Source organism: Terrapene carolina, unplaced genomic scaffold, assembly GCF_002925995.2.
Source record: "Terrapene carolina triunguis isolate 2854851 unplaced genomic scaffold, T_m_triunguis-2.0 Scaffold33723, whole genome shotgun sequence".
NCBI classification, from domain to species: domain Eukaryota; kingdom Metazoa; phylum Chordata; order Testudines; family Emydidae; genus Terrapene; species Terrapene triunguis.
Genome location: NW_020698074.1, coordinates 3,390,785 through 3,412,686, shown reverse-complemented (window position 1 = coordinate 3,412,686; position 21,902 = coordinate 3,390,785). Strand labels below are relative to the sequence as shown.

The 21,902-nt window shown below is 42.3% G+C and overlaps 1 protein-coding gene across 1 annotated transcript in view; it reads right to left on the bottom strand.

Annotated features, from left to right (window-relative positions):
* The window catches only part of LOC113409527 (protein ITPRID1-like), a 63,727-nt gene that overhangs the window by 18,188 nt on the left and 23,637 nt on the right, over positions 1 to 21,902 (bottom strand). Inside the window, exon 9 of the mRNA XM_026663549.2 lies at positions 21,045 to 21,099. Within this exon, the coding sequence (XP_026519334.1) occupies positions 21,045 to 21,099 (55 nt within the window). The remainder of the gene's footprint in view (positions 1 to 21,044; positions 21,100 to 21,902) is intronic.

Below are 21,902 nucleotides of genomic sequence, written 5' to 3'. Positions count from 1 at the left end.
AGCTTCTGTACCAGATGACTGGAGGATAGCTAATGTGACGCCAATTTTTAAACAGGGCTCCAGAGGTGATCCCGGCAATTACAGGCCTGTAAGACTGACTTCAGTACCGGGCAAACTGGTTGAAACTATAATAAAGAACAATATTGTCAGACATATAGATGAACATAATTTGTTGAGGAAGAATCAATACGATTTTAGTAAAGGGAAATCATGCCTCACCAATCTACTAGAATTCTTTGAGGGGGTCAACAAGCAGGTGGACCAAGGGGATCCAGTGGATATAGTGTACTTAGATTTTCAGAAAGCCTTTGACAAGGTCCCTCACCAAAGGCTCTTATGCAAAGTAAGCTGCCACGGGATAAGAGGGAAGGTGCTCTCATGGATTGGTAACTGGTTAAGATAGGAAACAAAGGGTAGGTATAAATGGTCAGTTTTCAGAGTGGAGAGAGATAAATACTGGTGTCCCCCAGGGATCTGTTCTGGGACCAGTCCATATCATAAATGATCTGGAAAAGGGGGTAAATAGTGAGATAACAAAATTTGTAGATGATACAAAATTACTAAAGATAGTTAAGACCCAGGCAGACTGCGAAGAGCTACAAAAGGATCTCTCAAAACTGGGTGACTGGGCAACAAAATGGCAGATGAAATTTAATGTTGATTGATGTAAAGTAATGCACATTGGAAAGCATAATCCCAACTATACATATAAAATGATGGGGTCTAAATTAGCTGTTGCCACTCAAGAAAGAGATCTTGGAGTCATTGTGGATAGTTCTCTGAAAACATCCACTCAATATGCAGCGGCAGTCAAAAAAGCGAACAGAATGCTGGGAATAATTAAGAAAGGGATAGATAATAGGACAGAAAATATCATGTTGCCTCTATATAAATCCGTGGTACACCCACATCTTGAATACTGTGTGCAGATATGATCGCCCCATCTCAAAAAAGATATATTGGAATTGGAAAAGGTTCAGAAAAGGGCAACAAAAATGATTAGGGGTATGGAACGGCTTCCGTATGAGGAGAGATTAATAAGACTGGGACTTTTCAGCTTGGAAAAGAGACGGCTAAGGGGAGATGATTGAGGTCTATAAAATCATGACTGGTATAGAGAAAGTAGATAAGGAAGTGTTGTTTACTACTTCTCATAACACAAAAACTAGGGGTCAGCAACTGAAATTAATCGCAGAAGGTTTAAAACAAATAAAAGGAAGTATTTTTTTACACAACGCACAGTCAACCTGTGGAACTCCTTGCCAGAGGATGTTGTGAAGGCCAAAACCGTAACAGGGTTCAAAAAAGAACTAGATAAATTCATGGAGGATAGGTCCATCAAAGGCTATTAGCCAGGATGGGCAGGAATGGTGTCCCCAGCCTCTGTTTGCCAGAAGCTGGGAATTAGTGAAAGGGGATGGATCACTTGATGATTACCTGTTCTCTTAATTCCCTCTGGGACACCTGGCACTGGCCACTGTCAAAAGACAGGATACTGGGCTAGTTGAACCCTTGGTCTGACCCAGTAGGGTCATTCTTATGTTCTTATTCTTAGGTCAAAACAGGATTGCATGCCAAGGCAGAATGGGGTTCCCAGGAGTGGAGTCATTCTGGACTTACTCCAGGCAACAATTTGGCTCCAGCCCAGCCTCCCAACAGCTACATAATCCTCCCTTCTGTCTAACACAACACTTCCCACAACCTGTGGAAATCAACCATTTTCATCCCATTGCATGTGAAGCTAGTTACCTAAGGGTTAATTCACTGTCCAAAAAGACAGGACAAGAACAATCAATAGCCATTTGTGTGCATTAAGAAACATAAAAAGCAGGAACACAAAAGGATGCTTTCACCCAATAGCCTACAATGAAATGTGTTACATATATTCCATTTTGACGCTTGAACTAATAAAGGGTGGAAAACATTTGTAAATGAAGGCAATTGTAAAATCAAGACCAGACCATTGGTTAAATATTACAAATTCATAAACTGTAGTATCTGTCTTCTTGTCACCAGCACATAAACTGTCAATTCAGCAATTGTTGCCTCATTTTTTATGGGAATTGTCAGCTTGTATCCTGCACAATCAATAATTTGCATCAAGATTGCTCCAAAATTTCTGTTTTATGCGTGGTCTCAAAATCACAGTTCAATTTCTCCCATGAGAAAAATATTCCACCACATCTCTAAACTTTTATTTCAAGATGTTTCAATTACCCTTTGCACCTTAGCCAGCTGCTGCTGACAATGTATCCTGCTGTCCTACATCCATTCACATTTATCAATAAAGAAACAAAAGCAGAGCATAATTTTTAAATATAGTAATTTTTCAGTTGTATTCCCAATCTGCATTAGACTCAAACTGATGTCCTATATGAGAAAGATTCCACATCTCAGATAGGGTCAGTCTACTGTAAGTTTGGAAATTCACACTGCTATTAGAAGAACGTATTAGTTCGTGTTACCTGTATTTGTTTGGGAGTGGTGGTGATTAAGATGTTTATTCTTCTGCTGTTGCATTTGGGTTTTATAGACAACTCATTGCTATTGGGAGTTACATGGAGGAATCTTCTGAAAATTAATAGAAGACTAGACCTTTTAGGCCCCCCACCCCCCTCTACCAAGTTTGTTGTAACCATGTCATCACACTCTTGTATGACCCAATTTCCAACAGATTGCATTGAGTTGCATCCACACAGCACTTTTCCACAACACAGCCATCAAATACTCAATCATGTTTGCACATCACCACTTACTATGCTACCTACCCTTGTTTGTATCCATGAAAAATCTAAAAGTCCCTGAAAGACATGCACACAAGATGAACCAGCCAGATGTGAAGCATCTTAATGCACAAGAGGAGGCTAGAAGATTGGTTGAGCTGTCTACAGATCAAAGTACAGCATTACAACCTAGCTACAGAAAGACAACGATGTGCTTCCCTAGACTGTACACATGCCTAGCTGCCATGATTTTCAACAATGTATTAACTATGTTGGATGTGGAGACAGAACCAACCACGTCACTAAGTGGTTACAAACTGTAATATAGACAAAGTATTAATGTCCATTTTGTGTTCAGATTCCGTCTTCTACTGTTTTGTTTAAATAAAAACTCTTTAGGACTGTGGTTTGAAAGCACCCATGGCTTGTTTAGGACAGAATGGGGCACGGGGAGGAAAGAACTGCATGTTCAGGTAAGGTTACATCAAATCACTGAAGTGACAATGACATACTTATTGCAGAAGTTCTATAAGTAAAGACAGAAAATTTTGAAAAGATGAGACTTTCTCTCTTGTCGGTCAGCTTCTCAGGTTTTTTCTTTGCTTTTACTCAGGCCAATATCTCTTTTTCTTCAGTGAGAGTCTGCCTATGACAAGACTACGTAAAATCTGAATATGAAACTCAGGGTACGGGCTCAAGGTGAGGACGGACTTTTTTCCAAACCATTTTAACTTACACATCGTGCATTTGGGAGAACTGGGACGCATTATTGTTTTGGGGAAGAGGGTTTGCTTTGCAGTCTGTCGGCTTGGTAAAAGGTGAAAAAAAAAAGTTAGAATCATAGAACCATAGGGCTAGAAGGGACCGCAAGGGTCACCTCTGCCAAGATGCAGGATTTGTTGTGTCTAAAAACCATCCAAGACAGATAACTATACAGCTTCCTTTTGAAAACTTCCAGTGAAGGAACTTCCATGACTTCCCTAGGTGGTCTGTTCCATTGTTCTACTGTTCTTACAGTTTTTCCTTAGATTTAATCTAAATTTGTTGTGCCATAGTTTGAACCCATTGCCTCTTGTACCGCCCTCTGTAGCAAGAGAACAAACTTTTCTCCATCTTTCTTATGGCAGCCTTTCAAGTATTTGAAGACTGCTATCATGTCCCTACTCAATCTCCTCTTTTCCAAACTAAACATACCCAGTTCCTTCAGCCTTTGCTCGCATGGCTGCATTCCATCCCTTTAATCATCTTTGTCACTCACCTCTGGATCCTTTCCTGTTTCTCTACATCCTTTCTATACCTTGGTGACCCAAATTCGACACAATACTCCTGCTCAGGCCTAACCAGTATCGAGTAGAGTGGTACTATCACCTCCCCTGACTTGCAGGCTATGCTTCTGTTAATGTAACCTAAAATTGCATTTGCTTTAAGTAGCTATTATGAGGTAGCTGACTCCATGTGAAACATCACTTAGCACTTACTGTAGACATAGTTTAACACCTTTACACTTGAGTGAGCAGTTGGAGGGCATCCACCCTTTGGTCCCTGTACTGTGGGTCAACTCTAGGCGTATGCACCTCTTCAATTCCACTTCAACCTTCAAAACAGGGCTGATAAGTGAGCCCTCAGTTGAGGATATGCCTTATGCTGGCTCTCTGCACAGCAGTGGATTTTACTTCCTCTGAACACTGTGGTAACTAACTTTCTTGCCAATGATAACTGTAAAAGTATTTAGTGGCTACCACTGTAAGCAAGCTGTTAGCGTTTCAATAAATTCTCCTTTATCATATATAATAATGCTGGCCTACACTAGGACACTGACACTTTGATAGCCCCTTAAATCAGAATTACTCAGTACACCAGGTTTCTCTCAAGCATACAGATTGAGTATTCAAGATAGTTTGGCCCACTCCACATTAGCAGCTAAACTTTCTCAACAATGGTTGAAGGTCACCCAAAGGGCACAAGTTGTTGCCGGCAATGGTCATTCTCCTAGGGCTGGGCTACACTAAAGCTGTAAGTTGACCTAAGTTATGCTACTTCAGTTAGATAAGTTACGTTACTGAAGTCAACGTAACTTAGGTCGATTTACACTGGTGTCAACACCGCACTGTGTTGATGGCACATGCTCTCCCGCCGACTTACCTTATGCTCCTCAGGGAGCTAGAGTACAGATGTCAATGAGAGAGTGCTCTGCCATCGACTTAGCTTGTCTTCACCAGACCCATTAAAATCGACACCACTGCATCAATTGCAGCAGTGGCGATTTAGGCATAAGTATAGACAAGCCCCTAGTGTACAGAGACTCCCAAACCTGCAGAGATTTTCAGCATGTATGCAGAGCTTAAAGGGGAGCTAAAGTGTGTTTCGAAGAGGAGCTCGAGAGGAGACCTTTTCTGAGTTATGAATTAACAATTACAACTCAGAGAATTGTGCAGAGAATACATCTGGCCATGGTACAAAGGGGAACTCTGAAAATTTCCCCCCAAAATGCTAGAAAGCCTTGGCTCTTAGCCTTGCTATGATAGCTCAGATTAGGATGGTTTTGCTCTTAAATCCCATTTCTGTTCTGCAAGAGTTGTAAATAAAAGTAGATTAGGATAATTTATTAATCCTGTGGCTGCTCCACACCTATTTAGTCTCCCATAAGAAAGACTGCTTTCCAGGTCCCAAAGCTCATTAACCACTCAGAACTACTTTATCAGTTTAATTCAGTCCAATAGTTTCATAAAGAGACTTAATCTCCCCATTTTGGGGGGTGCAGTGGATACAGTACTTTCCAAATTCAGCAATCTCCAGCACATAAGATTAGAGTAAACAGACTGTTTGAAATTATTGTGTCTGTATGTTTACTCCTAATGGAGGAGTACTGTTTTGTGGTTAAAATACACGACCGGGCTCCAGTTCTGAGTTCAGCTGCAAGTTCTGTCACTGGTTCTCTGTTGACCTTATGCAAGACACTTAACCTCTTTGTGACCTGGTTTCTAATCTGAAAAACCGAGTGAATATTTAACGTACCTCAAACGGATGTTGTGTTTAATAATGCAAATAATGCTGGGTGAATGCAGCAAAAAAGTATCCAGTACTATTCACATGAATTTTAAAATAAATTCGCTTAGGCCATGATCACACCTCGTTTGTCTTTCATGAGCATTTGAATACTTAAGATTTATTGGCACAAATATTCATAATTTTCAAAGCTGGATGAATGAGTATTTGAAGAAATTGAATTTTAAATTCACACGTGTAAAAATGCACATCAAAGTGCTCACCTGCTCATCCAGTCACAAAAGAGAAACAATATGAGGTGACTTATCTGCCCAACAACAAGTAAGCAATGTGGCTCAAATTGTAAATATGTGTGATAAACACACACAGAGTACATTTTTCTAAAAAATATCCAGCACATATATTTGAATAATAAATACATTCCGAGAAACAGAGATCATGGATATTTTGTAAGGGGGGAAAAAAGGCTGAAGGAGTCATTCTGAATTATTCACTCAGCTGTATTTGTAAGGCACTTTACAGTCTTTCACACAAAACTCTCAAGGTCTTTGCATAATTATAAATCATGACTTTCTCCTCCTTTAGGCCCGATTCAGCAGGATACTTAAGCATATGCCTAACTCTAAGCAGTGAGTAGTCCCAGTGCAACTATGGTAAGCTACCACTGTGATGAGAGTCAGGTCTCCTGCAGCTATTACATGGTGGTGGTGGATCTTGAATGGAAACATTTGATTACAGATTGGATGTTCTCGTTTCTAAAAATGTATATATAAAAAACCAAACAAGCATGAAAACAAATTAGAGTGACTTGTAAAAAAATCAGAGCTCAGGTTTTAAATTGACTTTTGGTGCCTAACTTAGGCACTTAAATCCATATATAGGTCACTTTTATTAAGAAGCCTATCTTCAAAGGTGCCAAATATCAAAACTCTAACAGAAGAAATTGGGCTTAGACACTGACTCCATGGGTGCTCTGGGGCTGGAGCACCCACGGGGATAAATGGTGGGTGCTGAGCACCCACTGGCAGCCCCCCTGATCAGCTCCCCTCCACCCCAAACGCCTCCTGCCTGCCACGATCAGCTGTTTTGCGGCGTTCAGGAGGCTCTGGTGGGAGGGTGAGGGGGTAGGAGCAAGGACATGGAGGGCTCGGGGGAGGGGGATGGAACTGGGTGGGAAGAGATGGGGCAGGGGTGGGGAGAGGTGGAGTGGGGGTGGGGCCTTGGGGGATGGGGTGGAGTGGGGGTGGGGCCTGGGGGTCGAGCACCCCCTAGCACTTTGGAAAGTCAGCACCTGTGAAACTGGGAGTTTGGCACCTTTGGAGATCAGGTCACTTTTAGTACACTCCCCCACCCCCCATAACCTATTTAAAGCAGGTCACTTTAGGTGCCTGACTTTAGGTACAAAGTTTGAAAATGTCAGTCTTAATATTTACCCACAGGAGTGCACCTCATGATGTCAAGACACAACATTGTGGTACCTAAAATTCAGGTATTTGTCTTGAAGGATGGACAAAAGAGTCTACTAAAGTTAGAGCTGTATTAACTTTGGAATAGGTACTGACTACGCCTCATTTATACCCCCCAACCCTATCAACAACACCTGATGTTGCAGATTCCTGTGGGGTGTCTGCCCCATCTATGTTCTGTTATACCATTGGCTAGGTCTGTATGTCATCTTTCTCCACAATACAACCTTACCTACAACATCTATCAACAGGAAATTCCTACCCGGTTATGTCCCACTATCTCCAAACCAACCTGCTAGATCAGGGCTGAGTAGATCCGATTATTCTTATTAGTTATTTGTATTGCCATAGTGCATAGGGGCCCCAGTCATAGACCAGGAGCCCACTGCGCTAGGCACCGTACAAAGAACAAAAACACTGTCCCTGCCCCAAAGAGTTTGTAGTCTAAGTGTGAGATCAGAGATAACAGATGGATGAAGACAGACCAATGGGGAGACTACGAGGAAACCATGAGACAATATTGCTCAGCATGATAGACAGGGAGCTCAGTGCAACCACTAACCTAACTGCTATCAGAACATCATTTGGAGAAGGTTAAAGTAACTAGAATAAAGGATAAAGAATCACCTGTATCTGGACTGATTGATACTCCACATACTTCTGTTCCCCGAACTGCTACAACCAAATCTAGTAAAACTCCCCTGGAATAGTTACTTGTTGTCAGATATACAGTGGGCTTCCAACTATTATCTGAGTAGAGGACTCTTCGCAGTCCATTGGATTTTTGCACAGTACAAGAAAATATTTCATCTAAGCATCTGGATGCAAAACAAAAATATAAACAGCTTAGAAATGAGCATATGGGTCCTCAGGTATGCAGGGCCGGCTCACAACATTTTGGCACCTGAGGAGGGGAGCTCAAATGACGCCCCCATGTCCTCTCGCTTGGGCCAAAACTTTGAAAAGTCTCAATTCTGCCTTCTTGCTGTTCTACTCCTCTTATGGTACTGCTCTGCTACCTACTCCAATAAAGGAGAACTAACAACTTAAAATGCCTTGTTCAAAAATTTTAAGTAACACTTTACTTTCAAACGCCTGAACAGCAAATGTAACTTTTCTTGTCTGCATAGTAAACACTGGCATTTTTATCTGTTTGAATAATCAAGGGGGTGCTTTCTGTGCCTTCTTGGTTGCAAAGATTTGAACTGCTTCCTGAAGGGCCACAGTCTGGGCCAGCTCATGCTCTCTTGAGATGGTTGCAAGGCCGACCAGCCTCTCCTGTGTCATTGTGGAGTGTAGATGTGTTTTTATTAACTTCAGCTTGGAGAAGCTGCGTTCTCCACTGGCAGCGGTGGCTCCAGGCACCAATGCTCCAAGCGCGTGCCTGGGGCAGCAAGCCGCGGGGGACGCCCTGCCGGTCCCTGCAAGGGCAGCAGTCAGGCAGCCTTCGGCGGCATGCCTGCAGGAGGTCCTCCGGTCCCGCAGATTCGGCGGCAATTCGGTGGTGGGTATGCCAAAGCTGCGGGACCGGCGGAGCTCCCACAGGCATGCCATCGAATCCGCGGGACCGGGGACCTCCTGCAGGCATGCCGCCAAAGGCAGCCTGCCTGCCGTGCTTGGGGCAGCAAAAAAGCTAGAGCCGCTCCTGTCCACTGGCAACTGTTACAGGATGTGTTAGAAGTATGCGCAGAGCAACAAACGCATTTGGAAAGAGGGTGGTCATCTTATTTGTGCACATATATTCTACAACAGCCTTTGGAGTTGATCCTGCTGAAATGTATCTCGAAAGGGCTTTCAATTCATCACCTAAATCACTCGCATCAATATTGCGCATGTCATCATGTGTCAACACTGTCTCTAGTGCCCTGCATTGCTGGTGTAGGTCTTCTTCAGGTATAGTGAGGAGTTTTGGAATATCATACAACATCCCAAATATACTGCTGTGCTCCTTGAGCTGCATGAAACGTTCTTCAACTGACTGTATTGCACAATCTAGCACTTGGTTAAAGAATTCAACTTTGAATTGTTGTTTGGGGGTCTCTTATGGGATTATCCCGTGCCTCGTAATCAAAATGTCTTCTTCTTCGGTGACTCTTGTATTCTTGAATGGGTGGGAAAATAGCTTCAGTGTGAAGTTCCTCTACCAATTTTTGTGCACTCTTCAGAAATTTTTTAAATCCCTCATCTGACCGGTAAGACTGTAGGTATGACTTTGCTTTGTCCAGTTGTTCCATTGCTCAACATATAACAAGGTCAACACCTTGGAGTCTCTTGCTTACAACATTTATTTCAAACAATATGTCATGCCACAACACTAAACCACACAGAAATTTGAAGTTATGTATGTTTCTGGTGATTCCATTTCCCTCTGCCACTGTTCTCCCATGAACAGTTCCTGTCATAGCATTATCCTCCATAATGGCAACTATGGCATCATGTATCTTCCCAATTTGGTGTTTGATAGGCTTTATCACCTCCACTCGACTTTCCCATCATGTGGCGCTCAGTGGTTTCAGTGTCAGAGAGGATGTTCCCAGATGTTGCTTCAAAATTTGCCATCGATGAGTTGATGCAGAGAAAAATACATAGATGCTTTGAATTACATTAAAAAATTCAGCAGCCTCACTAGAAACTGATGCTGCATCACTGACCACCAACTTCAATGAATGAGAACTGCATGGGACAAAAAAAGCTTGAGGGTTTAACTCTCGGATCCATGTCTGCACTCCTCTGTTCTTTCCTCTCATGTTGGCACCATTATCGTAGCCCTGACCTCTTATGTCAGCCAGGACCAGCTCCAGGCACCAGCGCAGCAAGCAGGTGCTTGGGGCGGCCAAGGGGAAGGGGCGGCACATCTGGCTCTTCAGCGGCGGGGCCCTCGGTCCCTCTCGGAGGGAAGGACCTGCCGCCGAAGTGCTGCCGAAGAAGAAAGCGGCGCGGTGGAGCTGCCGCCGATCGCGATCGCAGCTTTTTTTTTTTTCCCCCCGCCGCTTGGGGCAGCAAAAACCCTGGAGCAGGCCCTGATGTCAGCTATCGCAATTCCCATATCTTCCAGCTTTTTAAGAAGCACATTTGTCATACCAGCTCCTGTAGTATCATCAATGTCAATAAATTCTAGAAAATGCTCTCTGACAGTCACTATTGTAGGGACATTTTCACTAGGTTCTGTTGTTGTTACAAAACGCACCGTTAAAAAGTCATTTGTTCCATATGGCTGATGTCAGGTGTGCAGTCCAGAATAACAGAGTAATATCTTGCTGACTTCAGGTCTGCCACAATCTTCTGTTTGACTTTTGTTGCCAGTAATTGTATGATCTCATTTTGAATTGTTTTTCCAAGGTAGTGGTGTGTGTACATTTCTTGGGTGGTGACTCTTCTTAGATGCTCCTGGAGTACAGCATCAAACTCAGCCATCAGCTCCACAATTTTAAGGAAGTTTCCACTGTTTGGCACATACAGCTGATCTGAAGTGCTACGCAGGGCTAGGTTTTGGGTAGCAAGCATTCTCACAATGACAATGAGCCTTTTCAGAACATTTTGCTAGTAAAGAGATTCTGATGCAATCTTCTCTTGATGCTGATCATCTATGGTGGCCTTTATCCTTAGTCTCATCTCAAGCTCTTTCCACCTATGGAATGCTCTCTGGTGATTTGCTGCCTTCTCATGGCATGCCAGATTTCTAGCCTGATTTTTCCAGTCCTTTGTTCCTGTAGAACCCAATGTGGCTGGAACATTAGAGGGAAGAGTTTGCAACAAACACAGTATGCAGTATTCTGGATTTTTGAGTACATAAGCCATGGCCTCTCCACTTTGTCACCATTGGGGATTTCATGCCAGTAATGTGTTGGATGGAAACTTCTATTTTAATTGGCTTTGGCGAACATGAAGTTTTTCACTTGCTGTGGCCCATGCAGTACAAAGAAGTCCCTCAGGCTACTGCTCAAGTAGGTCCACAGTCCTGGATCATCTAGACTTAAGGAACTAAACTCAGCAGCAGCTGTTTCTTGTGCCTCCACCACACACTTCTCTGCTCTACACTTTTCTTCAGGAATGTGCATGGTTACATCCATTTGAGATGGAAATATGGATGCTGCAGTAGCTGCCAGGTCACCTGCACTCTGACTAACTGGAAGATCAGCCTTCTCCTCACCACTCACATCCTCACTGGGGCCGGAGGGCTCACCGTGAACATTTGTGTCTATGTATCTCAGGAGAGTTCCTTCCCGCTTAGATAGAAAAGCTTCCTTTGCTTTCTTTCTTTTTCTGAATGCTGCCCCAGAGGAGCATTTTCTTCTTTCACTCATGACTGCTGTTCTGTGCCAGCTATAGTGGCTCTCAACACTCAATTGAAGGGAACAAATAAGCAGGCTGGTAGCAGGGCCTGAGTGAGGGAAGATATCAGTGTCTTAAGGGCCTAACTGGCTCCTACTACTTCAGTTGACTGCCTGTTCTCCTCAAGCGGGTTCAGGGAAGCAGCAGGAAACAGGAAGCTCCCTGAGAAGCTGGTGTTAATCAGTCCAGGCTTCTGGGGGTGCTAGAGAGGAACATAAGAGGCTCCTCCTCCTCTCTCTCCCTGCAGCTCCTGCTGCTTTCGGTTATTCCCTCTCACCTTTTCTCCTGCCTGCCTGTTATGTCTCTTGTGCCCTTCTTCCTCCAGCACAGCACTCCACCATCTCTGTGCATCTAGAGCAGAGAGAATACATACGCACCAGCAGCAGACACAATTTTCTACACAGTCTGGAACCAGAGGCGGCCACCTCAGTTCGCCTCATGGTAAGGCCAGCCCTGCAGGTATGTGACCAAAATGTCTTGCGCTAACCTGTGCTGCACATCTGCAGGGCAGCTCCACATCACTGCCAAAATTGGGGAGTGCAAAACTGCCACAACTGCACATTCTGCCTTTATTCTAAAGGGCTGTTTTTCAGCTGTTCTGATTACCAATATCCATGCCATGCACACTTAGTATCGCTGAAATACAAAACAGCATGTTTATGATTCAAATATATTTTCTGAAGCATTTAAAAACTTTATTTTCCCCACTGCAGAAGTAAAAATACAGATCAGATGGTGCTAGCAAATCTTTGTTTATATTTACTTTTGAAATAGAAACAATACGAGGCCCAATTCTACAACCCTCTCTCATGTTTATAGTCTGTCGCCTTCTAGGAATGCCCATTTCAATGGAATTTCTCATTGGAGTAAGGGCTGCCCAACTAGGCGCATCGCCATATGACTAGACCTGACAAACTGAACAACATGCAACAGCATAGGAGAATGATCACCAGGTGGCAGCAGTAGACAAACCATAACTTCAGTTTTCAGTGCTGGAATAAACTACAGTTTTCATTAATGCCCTTCCACTGATCTTTGTTTTAAACAAAACTATAGTAGAAGTTAGAAAAATCTTCTTATCTGAAACCCACATTATAGAAAACTGGGTTATGTGCCCCACGATGCATTAGTTACATCTTATTCAAAATGCAGGTTAGCTAAATAAATTCCATGTCCTCTGTTCCATTTGGATTAAGTGAGATTCTTGTTTAAATTAGTATACACAGTATTACAGAATCATAGGGTTAGAAGGGACCACAAGGGTCATCTAGTTTAACTCCCTGTCAAGATGCAGGATTTGTTGTGTCTAAAAATCATCCAAGTCAGATGGCTGTCCAATCTCCTTCTGAAAACCTCCAGTGAAGGAGCTTCCACTCCCTAGGCAGTCTGTTCCATTGTCCTACTATTTTTACAGTTAGGAAGTTTTTCCCGAGATTTAATCTAAATCTGCTATGCTGTAGTTGTCTCTTGTCCTTCCCTTTGTGGCAAGAGAGAACAACTTTTCTCCGGCAGCCTTTCAAATATTTGAAGACTGCTAACATGTTCCCCCTCAATTTCTTCTTTTCCAAACTACCCAGTTCCTTCAGCTTTTGCTCACATGGTTTGCAATCCATCCCTTTTATCATCTTTGTCACTTGCCTCTGTATCCTTCCCATTATCTCTACATCCTTTCTATGCATTGGTGACCAAAATTGGACACAGTACTCCAGCTGAGGCATAAGCAGCTCTGGACAGAGCAGTACTGTCGCCTCCTGTGACTTGCAGCTATGCCTCTGTTAATGCAACTTAAAATTGCATTTGCTTTTTTTGCAACAGCATTGCACTGTTAACTCATGCTGAAGTTGTGATCCACCACATATTACCGGTAACATACAAAATCCTGTACCAAACACAATTATTATTATTATTTATTTGCATTTTGGTAATGCGTAGGAGCCCTAGTCATAGGCAAGAACCCCGTTGAGCTAGGGGCTGTACAAACACAGAGCAAAGAGACAGTTCCTGCCCCCAGAGAGCTTATAACAAGAACAGAAAACTTCAAGGCACCCAGGGTCCCCAGAGCTGTTGCTGTATAATTATTCTACTTTTACCAAAGAACCATCCTCTTACCCTCCTTCTCAAAGTCTGGCCTGTTTTTCTTTCTGTAATCACAGATAACACGGATACATCTAAGATGTGATGTACATTTTCAGTTATATGGTGCCTATATTGTAGATAATTGTGCAATTTTCTCTCCTGTTTTCTGCCTCCCACTGTACATGCTATTATTTATTATCACATGTTTTTATAAGGCACCCATCACTGTGGTATAGGGGCACTCTTCACATAACTTGAAAAGGGACTATATTTTCCACATATAAGGAACAAAATGTATTTAGTTATTTTGATTTAAAAGTGATTATCCCAGGCTCTAAGCATTTCATAAGATTAAATCACGCAGAATAAAAATAAATGTATAAAACATCCTCTAAACTAGCCATGTAACAACCACAGAATAACTAGCACATCACCATAGCCCTCAGCCTTCAATCTATTCCCACCCAAAACACCTGAGAAATTAGGCGCTTGGCATCATGTTCCTCATGAGCCCTATGCTTTAGAAAATAGTGAAATGGCTAGGGCTCTCTCTATCTAAGAGCACATGCTTTCATAGCTCACATTTAGTAGAAAGCCTTGGTGAGGAGCAGAACTGGGTGAAAAATTTCTCTAGAACAACTTTTAAAATGAAGAAAATTCTGTTTTCTATAAAAAACAAATGAACGTATTCCTTTGTGTGTTTTCCAACCCCGCCCCAGAATTGGAGAAGAAAAATTTAGATGAAAATGGAAAAAATGCTGTTTAATTAAAAATTTTTATGGGGGAAAAATATTTCTCAACAATCTCTAGTGAACAAAATGTTGCAACTTACTAGAAAGGCCAGAACTGAGTTCTGCAAACTTCAGAGGTGGGGGTTCTTTACTGAGAATACCTCATCTTTGGCTCCAGCAGCCACACCCTAAAGGCAATTGGGTCAGAGTGAGAGCACGAGAGTATTATCTTTAAGGTATCAGGGGTTGGGGTCATTTTAGGTGTGATGATACTGCCCAACACTTTGAATTTCACACATTTTCACTGGGAATAATCCAGGGCACAGGTGTGATATGCTCTGACAACGGATCTCACTCAGAGGGTAGGCAGCTGCTTTCTGCACTAGTCAGAGCTTCTGAATGGCTTTCTTGCTTAGTCATAAACAGACTGCATGGCAAGTCTAGGAATAATGAAGGTGTGAATGAGCAATGTGAGATCTGCCTTTTAGAGGAAAGGGCATAATATTTTAGTTAGTGATGCATGATCAGAATTATTTCTAGCCATTGATACAATTTGGGAGTCTAAGAGAAGTGATTAATCTAGCTAAACCCTGAGATTACAGCCCACTTTGGCAATGGTCTTTTATCCTCCTTCAATTGATGGAACAGCTTCAGACTTTGCCAGGTCCTCCCAGTATTTTTCCTTGCCAGCCTGCATCACCTCCATCTTATTAGTGATTGAGCTTCAGCCAATTGGCTTTAATCCATCTTCCAATCTCTGCCAAACTTCAGGAGAGCCTGGTGATGGCTATGTCTGGTTCTAATGAAAATGAGATGTAGAGCTAAGTGTCATCAGCATACAGATGACATTGCAGATATTATTTCACAATCTCCCCAAGTGGCAACTGCATAGAGACATGAATAAAAAGAAATGACAGGACTGAACTCCTGTGGGATTCAACAGCCGAGTGCCCTGATGAAGGAGGAGGAGTCACTCGACACCATCCTATAGAATCACCCCAAATAGAATGAAAATTCCCCCCTTCCCTGCCAGGTCCAGTAACACTCTCTGCTAAATGGTATCAAAAACCTCTGAAAGGTCAGCATGGATGTCTTGACGTGAAGTTCACCAGCCAATGCTATTAGCTCTGTTTCCATGCTATAGTCCAGCCAGAAGCCTGACTAGAAGGGGATTTAAGGACTTCAGAATATCAGATTTTGGATTAGACCCATCATGGCCTTCTCAGTGATCTCAGCCAGAAAGAAAAGGCTCAGGACATGAATGGGGCTCATAGGCATTACCACTGTACAGATAAGTAACAATATTGGTGTCCATTTTTTTAAGTATGTTTGACCACAATTTGTTTGCAACTTCCCTGCAGCTTTCCCTCTCTGAGGGAGGGATTAGGTCCAAATCACAATAGCTTACAATAGCTTAAAAACCTCTAACTAGAATACTGCATAAGACTCATTTGGAGGGTGGGACAGCACAGTAAATCCTTGTTCCTTGACCCAGTATCCACTTTGACCTTAGCTCCACAGAGGTTGTTCTGAATCGGTCGGGACTTGTCTGTGAAGAACTTAAGTTCCTCAGAGCAGAAAGAAGCCACCCAGAAGAGTTCCACTGTTCAGCATTTCCACAGCGGTCATCACAGACGACAGGAAAGCCCACCTATCTCCCACAGCAGCTATAGCAAAGTAACAGTAGTATAGAAAATATTTGGGACCAAGTCACCCCATTACCCCATACTTACGCAGATATAATTCCACTGAAGTTAAGGGAATTACACCAATGTAAACCCCATGTAGCAGAGTGGAAAATCAGCCCCCTTTAGGTCACAGGCAACAAGATCCATCACTGGATTTCCACCAGCAATGCTCTAATTTCCCTCTCTCTCACCCCATTTGTTGGAGGTCATTATTACACTAAAGTGACCTGTCAGGACTGTTCAGCAAGTGGGGACAATTAAGGACCACAGTGTAAATGGTTACAGTGTGACAGTTCTAGTGGTAACCAGGACTGTGAATTACCTTGTTACCCCCTTCCGCTGGCGAGAAGGAATCTTTCTTATGGTAGCTGGCTCTATGTTGTTACTATTTTGCTAAACATTAAAAATGATGAGAGGCAACAGGAATATCCTAATGCTAGAAGAAACACGGAAATAAATGTGGATTCCTTTCCTGTACTCGTGGTGGCATGGAGCAATCAATGCCATGCACGTTACAATGAAGAATAAACAGGATTCACACTGTTGGAACGCAGTCAATTAAGAAAAATACTGATTGCATTCTGGAAATATTCCCATGGTGCCACACTGTATGTGGAGTTGGTGGGTAGGAGGAGTGAAGGTGTGATAATTAAAAGAATTGCTACTTGATAAGTCACAGGAGCTAATGTGTTAGCTTAGCATGCTGGGAAGCTAGAATGTTCCCAGCTGCTGTGAAGACGGAGTATAGTTTGATCCCTGGCACCATTACTTGGGACAAGATGAATCACGAATGCTCTAATAGTGAGTTTCCATGTCACAGTGTGCCAGATGGAGGTGGTTACTTCTCTGATTGATTGCCTCTTGGGCTACAAAGAGGTTTTCCAGCAGGCTAATGCCTTTATGTTGGCACACAACCTTCAGAGATCAGCAGGTCCTTCTTTGGTCAATACCACATTGGAATCCTTGCATAGCAATAGTGTGGCTCCCCTAATGGGGAAAGGCATTGAGGAGTAAAGAAGAAAGAAGTGGGAGTGAACGAATACAATATTGTACAAAAATAAACCTCAGTTCCCTTGCATCCATAATAGACGTTGTTGCAAATGAATCTTCAGACACGTGCTGAGTTAACGGGCATGAACAACACCGAAACATCCTCTAGTTAAACCCAGTACTTTACAAAGGCTAATTGAAAACGGAAAGAACGATGGGGGGTAGAGAGCGAGAACAGCTCTATTGTCAAGTATCGAATATGAAATCCCTGCAACAGATGAGTTTACATGCAAGCCTGCACCTCATCAGGGCAAAGATACAGTGGAGTTATTTCCCTCAGAACACAACAGCACCAGTCCCTTGCACTGCCCAGCCAGCTCTCTCAACTGTGAGCTTTAGAATATAAACAGCCAATAAGTAAGAGCAATAACTATAGCTTTCTGCTGGGAGCTAACTCTGCCTGTCATGAATTTGCTGGGTCCTAATACAGGACAGTGAATAAAGCTTCATTACAGAACAATGGAGTTAGCTGCCAGAGCCTACAGATTTGAATAAACAACAAATAAGCAACATCTGCTCCAGCATATGTGTATGGTAAAAAAAAAAAAAGTCACAAAATAAAAGAATTTGTAAATGCCAAAAGCAACACTAAACTGCCAGTGCTACTGTAGAGCGAATTTTTAATTGCACATGCATACAGGCAGGCTGTGGGTATTAGTCTCACATATGTCTGGTTGCTGCCAACCTGGGAGTATAGATGAATTTAATTAAATAAGGATTATCCCTTCTCCCCAGTACAATTACTTATTTATAACAATGATAAAATTGCCTAATAAAAAATTGTATTTTTTTTTTTTTAAAACAGAGCTAGAAAACACTGTTTTCCTTGTAAGGCATTCAGGGATGTTTGGGGGTTTGAGTGTCTTTTAAAATTAAGTCTCAGCATTCTGCCAGAAGAGAAAAGAAGAAGAAAAAAAGCCTTATCATAAAGCCTGCTGCATTTAAGCAGCCAAAATCTACATTATGGAGAAATATAAAGAAGGCGCGCAGCAGACAGGGAATTGGCTTTCCTAGGGAGTGTAGAAAATTAAGCAATTGGACTAAAATTGAGGCCAGGCTACAGAACCAAGGGAAAAGACCATTTAGGGCAAGTACTTCAATAAATCACCCATTTCTAATATGCTCCATTTATGGAAAATACTCTGTTGCTAGTTAGCCCTACTTCTTCAGCACCTAGCACTACATCCAGAGGTAATGGAGTGGAACAGCTTCCATTCCATCCCTATTTTCAGATGCTTGTAACTTACATTTCTTACAATAGATCCTGCTGGCCAACTGAGAAAGAGGTCCCATTGTGCTAGTTACTGTACAAACACAGTAACAGACAGTCCCTGCCCCCAGAGAGATTACAGTCTACATTAACATTCACTTTTGGGGCTAATGTTTTCCATAATTAGGTTCCTATTTGGAAAAGCACTTCAGCATGTGGCTTTAACCATGTGCCTAAGTCTATCCCTGTCCTGGAATGCACTTAAGGACATACTTAACTTTAAATACATGTTTAAGTTCATCACTATTCAATTTAAGTTAAGCATGTACTTAAGTGCTTTGCTGAATTGGGGCCTTAAGGTTAGATCCACAAAAGGGACTTAGATTCAGTGGTACAATGTTCTAGGTACTTTGCCCCCAGTGGAATCCACAGTTCTGAGTTAGGTACCTAAATACATTAGAGGATCTGGCCCTACATTGTCTTCTTTGAAATTAAGACAAGTATCAATAATACCATAACAACAGAGAAAAACCAGAATTTAAATCACATGCTGAAATAACATTTTGGAACTACACCTTGTGTCACAGACATTAGTACAGGTGTAGGCAACCTATGGCATGCGTGCTGAAGGCGGCACACGAGCTGATTTTCAGTGGCACTCACACTGCCTGGGTCCTGGCCACCAGTCTGGGGGGCTCTGCATTTTAATTTAATTTTAAATGAAGCTTCTTAAACATTTTAAAAGCCTTATTTACTTTACATACAACAATAGTTTAGTTATATATTATAGACTTATAGAAAGAGACCTTCTAAAAAATGTTAAAATGTATTACTGGCACACGAAACCTTAAATTAGAGTGAATAAATGAAGACTCGGCACACCGCTTCTGAAAGGTTGCCGACCCCTCCTTAGTACAATACTTGTACTATTTACTTATATGATATTGGTTGGCCATTTAACTGGATGACAAAGCACTGCTGTCAGTATAGGCAAAGTAATCACATTCTACATACTGTACCATGAAATCTCGACTAAGACCATGCTTATTTCTGTGTTTTAGGCCAGAATGCAGGGTACCTAGTGAGAAGAGTATAATTATGTGATCTGCAGAAATTAATACTATTTGTCATTACATGGTACAGTAATTCACTGGAGCTGGACAAATAGTAAGAAACTCTATTTGTGAGCATTTTAGCAAATCCTGAATTGGTTTGGCTGTGGTCACTCTCTGTGAATACTTGTGCAAATGAGGTTTTCTTTGCACAAATGTTGGGGAATGACTGTTCTTTGTGTGAATACCAGTATGCAGATTATTTGTGCATTGGTGTGGGAGCATGTCTCTATTTATAAAGTTTCAGTTGTGATTCAGGAAGCAGAAACAAAACAATACCATGTAACTGAGGTGATTAATACACCATGAATAGCAAACAGGAGGACCTTATCCAAAGCTCAGTGAAGTCAATGAGAGTATGTATACACTGCAATAAAAACACCTGTTGCTGGCCTGTGTCAGCTGACTAGGGCTCAGAGGCCTTGGCCTGCGGGGTTGTTTAATTAGCGGTTAGACATTTAGACTCAGGCTGGTCATTGGAGAGTCCCAGAGTCCAGGCTCCATCCTGAACCTGAATGTCTACACTGCAATTTTTTAGCCCCACAAGCTTTGGTCAGCTGACACGGGCCATTGCGGGTGTTTTATTGCAGTGTCGACATACCCTTGAGAGTCTTTCCATTGATATCAATGGGCTTTGGATCAGGCCCATCGTGAAAAGCCAAAGACAGGACCAAAATGAACAATCCGTAAGCTGAAATACACCCACATACAGTGTTTATTGAACGATTACGTATAACTAACACACCATTCAAACAAAAACCTGCTCACAGATCATTTGGAAACAGAAAGAAAGAAAGGCTGTCGGATAAATTATTCACTGCAAATAGTTTGATCAGCTCTAGCATTTACTAAGTGAAGCTTATGCACTTGAGGTGAACTCCTGGCCTCACTGCAGTCAACGGGACTTGTGCTATTGACTACACTGCCACCAAGATGTCACCCTTGGAGATGTCAACTCTTGGGTAAATCAATGGGATGTACGGATGATTTGCATCTATGGATATCAGGCCACTTATTTATGTGACTAAATATGGATTTGCATTTAAATCATCAATATCATTCTATTATGATATGGTAAGGCCCACCAGGATTTCTCCCTTTATTCCTTGCTGTCTGTTCCTTGCCACTCTCAAGCTCAATCACATAATGACTCTCCCTTGCTCTGGAGTTTGTCACTGCTGCTTTGAATACAACTAGAGGGAGGAACCCTGCTAGACATTCCCTGTTCTGGAGACTGAACAGCCTGCTTCTCCAGTACTTCCCATCCATCTCTCTAGCAGGAAGAACTCAGGACTCAAACTCAGGTCCTCCCACAGGATGTCAAGACACACTTCCACTTTACGTCGGTCCAGCAGTTTGTGCTTTAACCCTTTAAGCACTTAACACAGGCCCCAGCCTGGCAATGAGTTGTGTATGAGCAGATCTCTAGGCACACACACATATAGCCCCTTTGACTTGGTGTGCGTACTTGCAAGTCACATTATTTTATTACGCGGAATGCTCATTTGGTTGGCACATTTATAGTTGTGCATCCAAACTGCATAGATGGTAGGAGCAGCTAGAGAATGCTTTCTGCAAGAGATGAGAAATTAGAAAAAATACACAGCAAAATTAATTTTTTTTAAAGCTAAATTTTTTCTTAATACCTACCTGAAGTGCTGTCATGAAGATTTCCCCCTGGAGGTTCATCCTCAAAGCTCTGGATCTGAGACAAAAATAACAAACAAAAGCAAAACCAGCTTATTTATTATTACAAGTGTATTTCCCCTTTTAGAATTAAGAATTTCCAACTGAAATATTGTTAAGTCTTCTTTTGGTGGCTCTTGTTTTTATTACTGTTTAGTATTTTAAGCCAGGATCTAGTCCTGGTCACCCTCCAACTCCCATATTTAACTATCAATGCACAAAAGCCCCCTACGCCTATACTATACATTCAAGCTCTTGCCACTGAACTGGCTCAAACAAATGCCCCTCAGAAAATGTGCCTTTATTAGCATAAATCAGACTCTGGGGCGCAATTCTTGCAATGAGGTGTAAGGAAGGGCAGGATTTTGCTCAGAGAATGTATTTAGAGAAGCACCCAAACCTCCCGCATAGGGATTGGTGCCTCCATTGTGCTAGATGCTCTTCAAAATGTATGCAGCTAGTTCGGACCTTTTAATCCACTGTGCTGAACCACACCACCTCAGAGAGGTACAATAGTGTTTCATGTGTTTCTCTGCAAGCTTGGATGGGGGAGGACAGCACCACGACCCCAGCCTTGCAGTCAGAGCTTAGCATTTTTCTTAGCCACTGTAGGACATATAGGTAAATGTAGGCTGGGACAAAACTCTTGTAGCAAAAGAAAAACTTGAAACAGGACTCGGATGAACGAGCCTCCTCTCCATGGATCCAGAATCCCAGCTCCCCAAGATGACCCTTGAAAGTGGAAACCTTCCTTAATCTGCTGCCATCTTCTACGGAGGACGCATGCCATCTCTCTCTCTCTCTCTCTCTCTCAAATTCCAA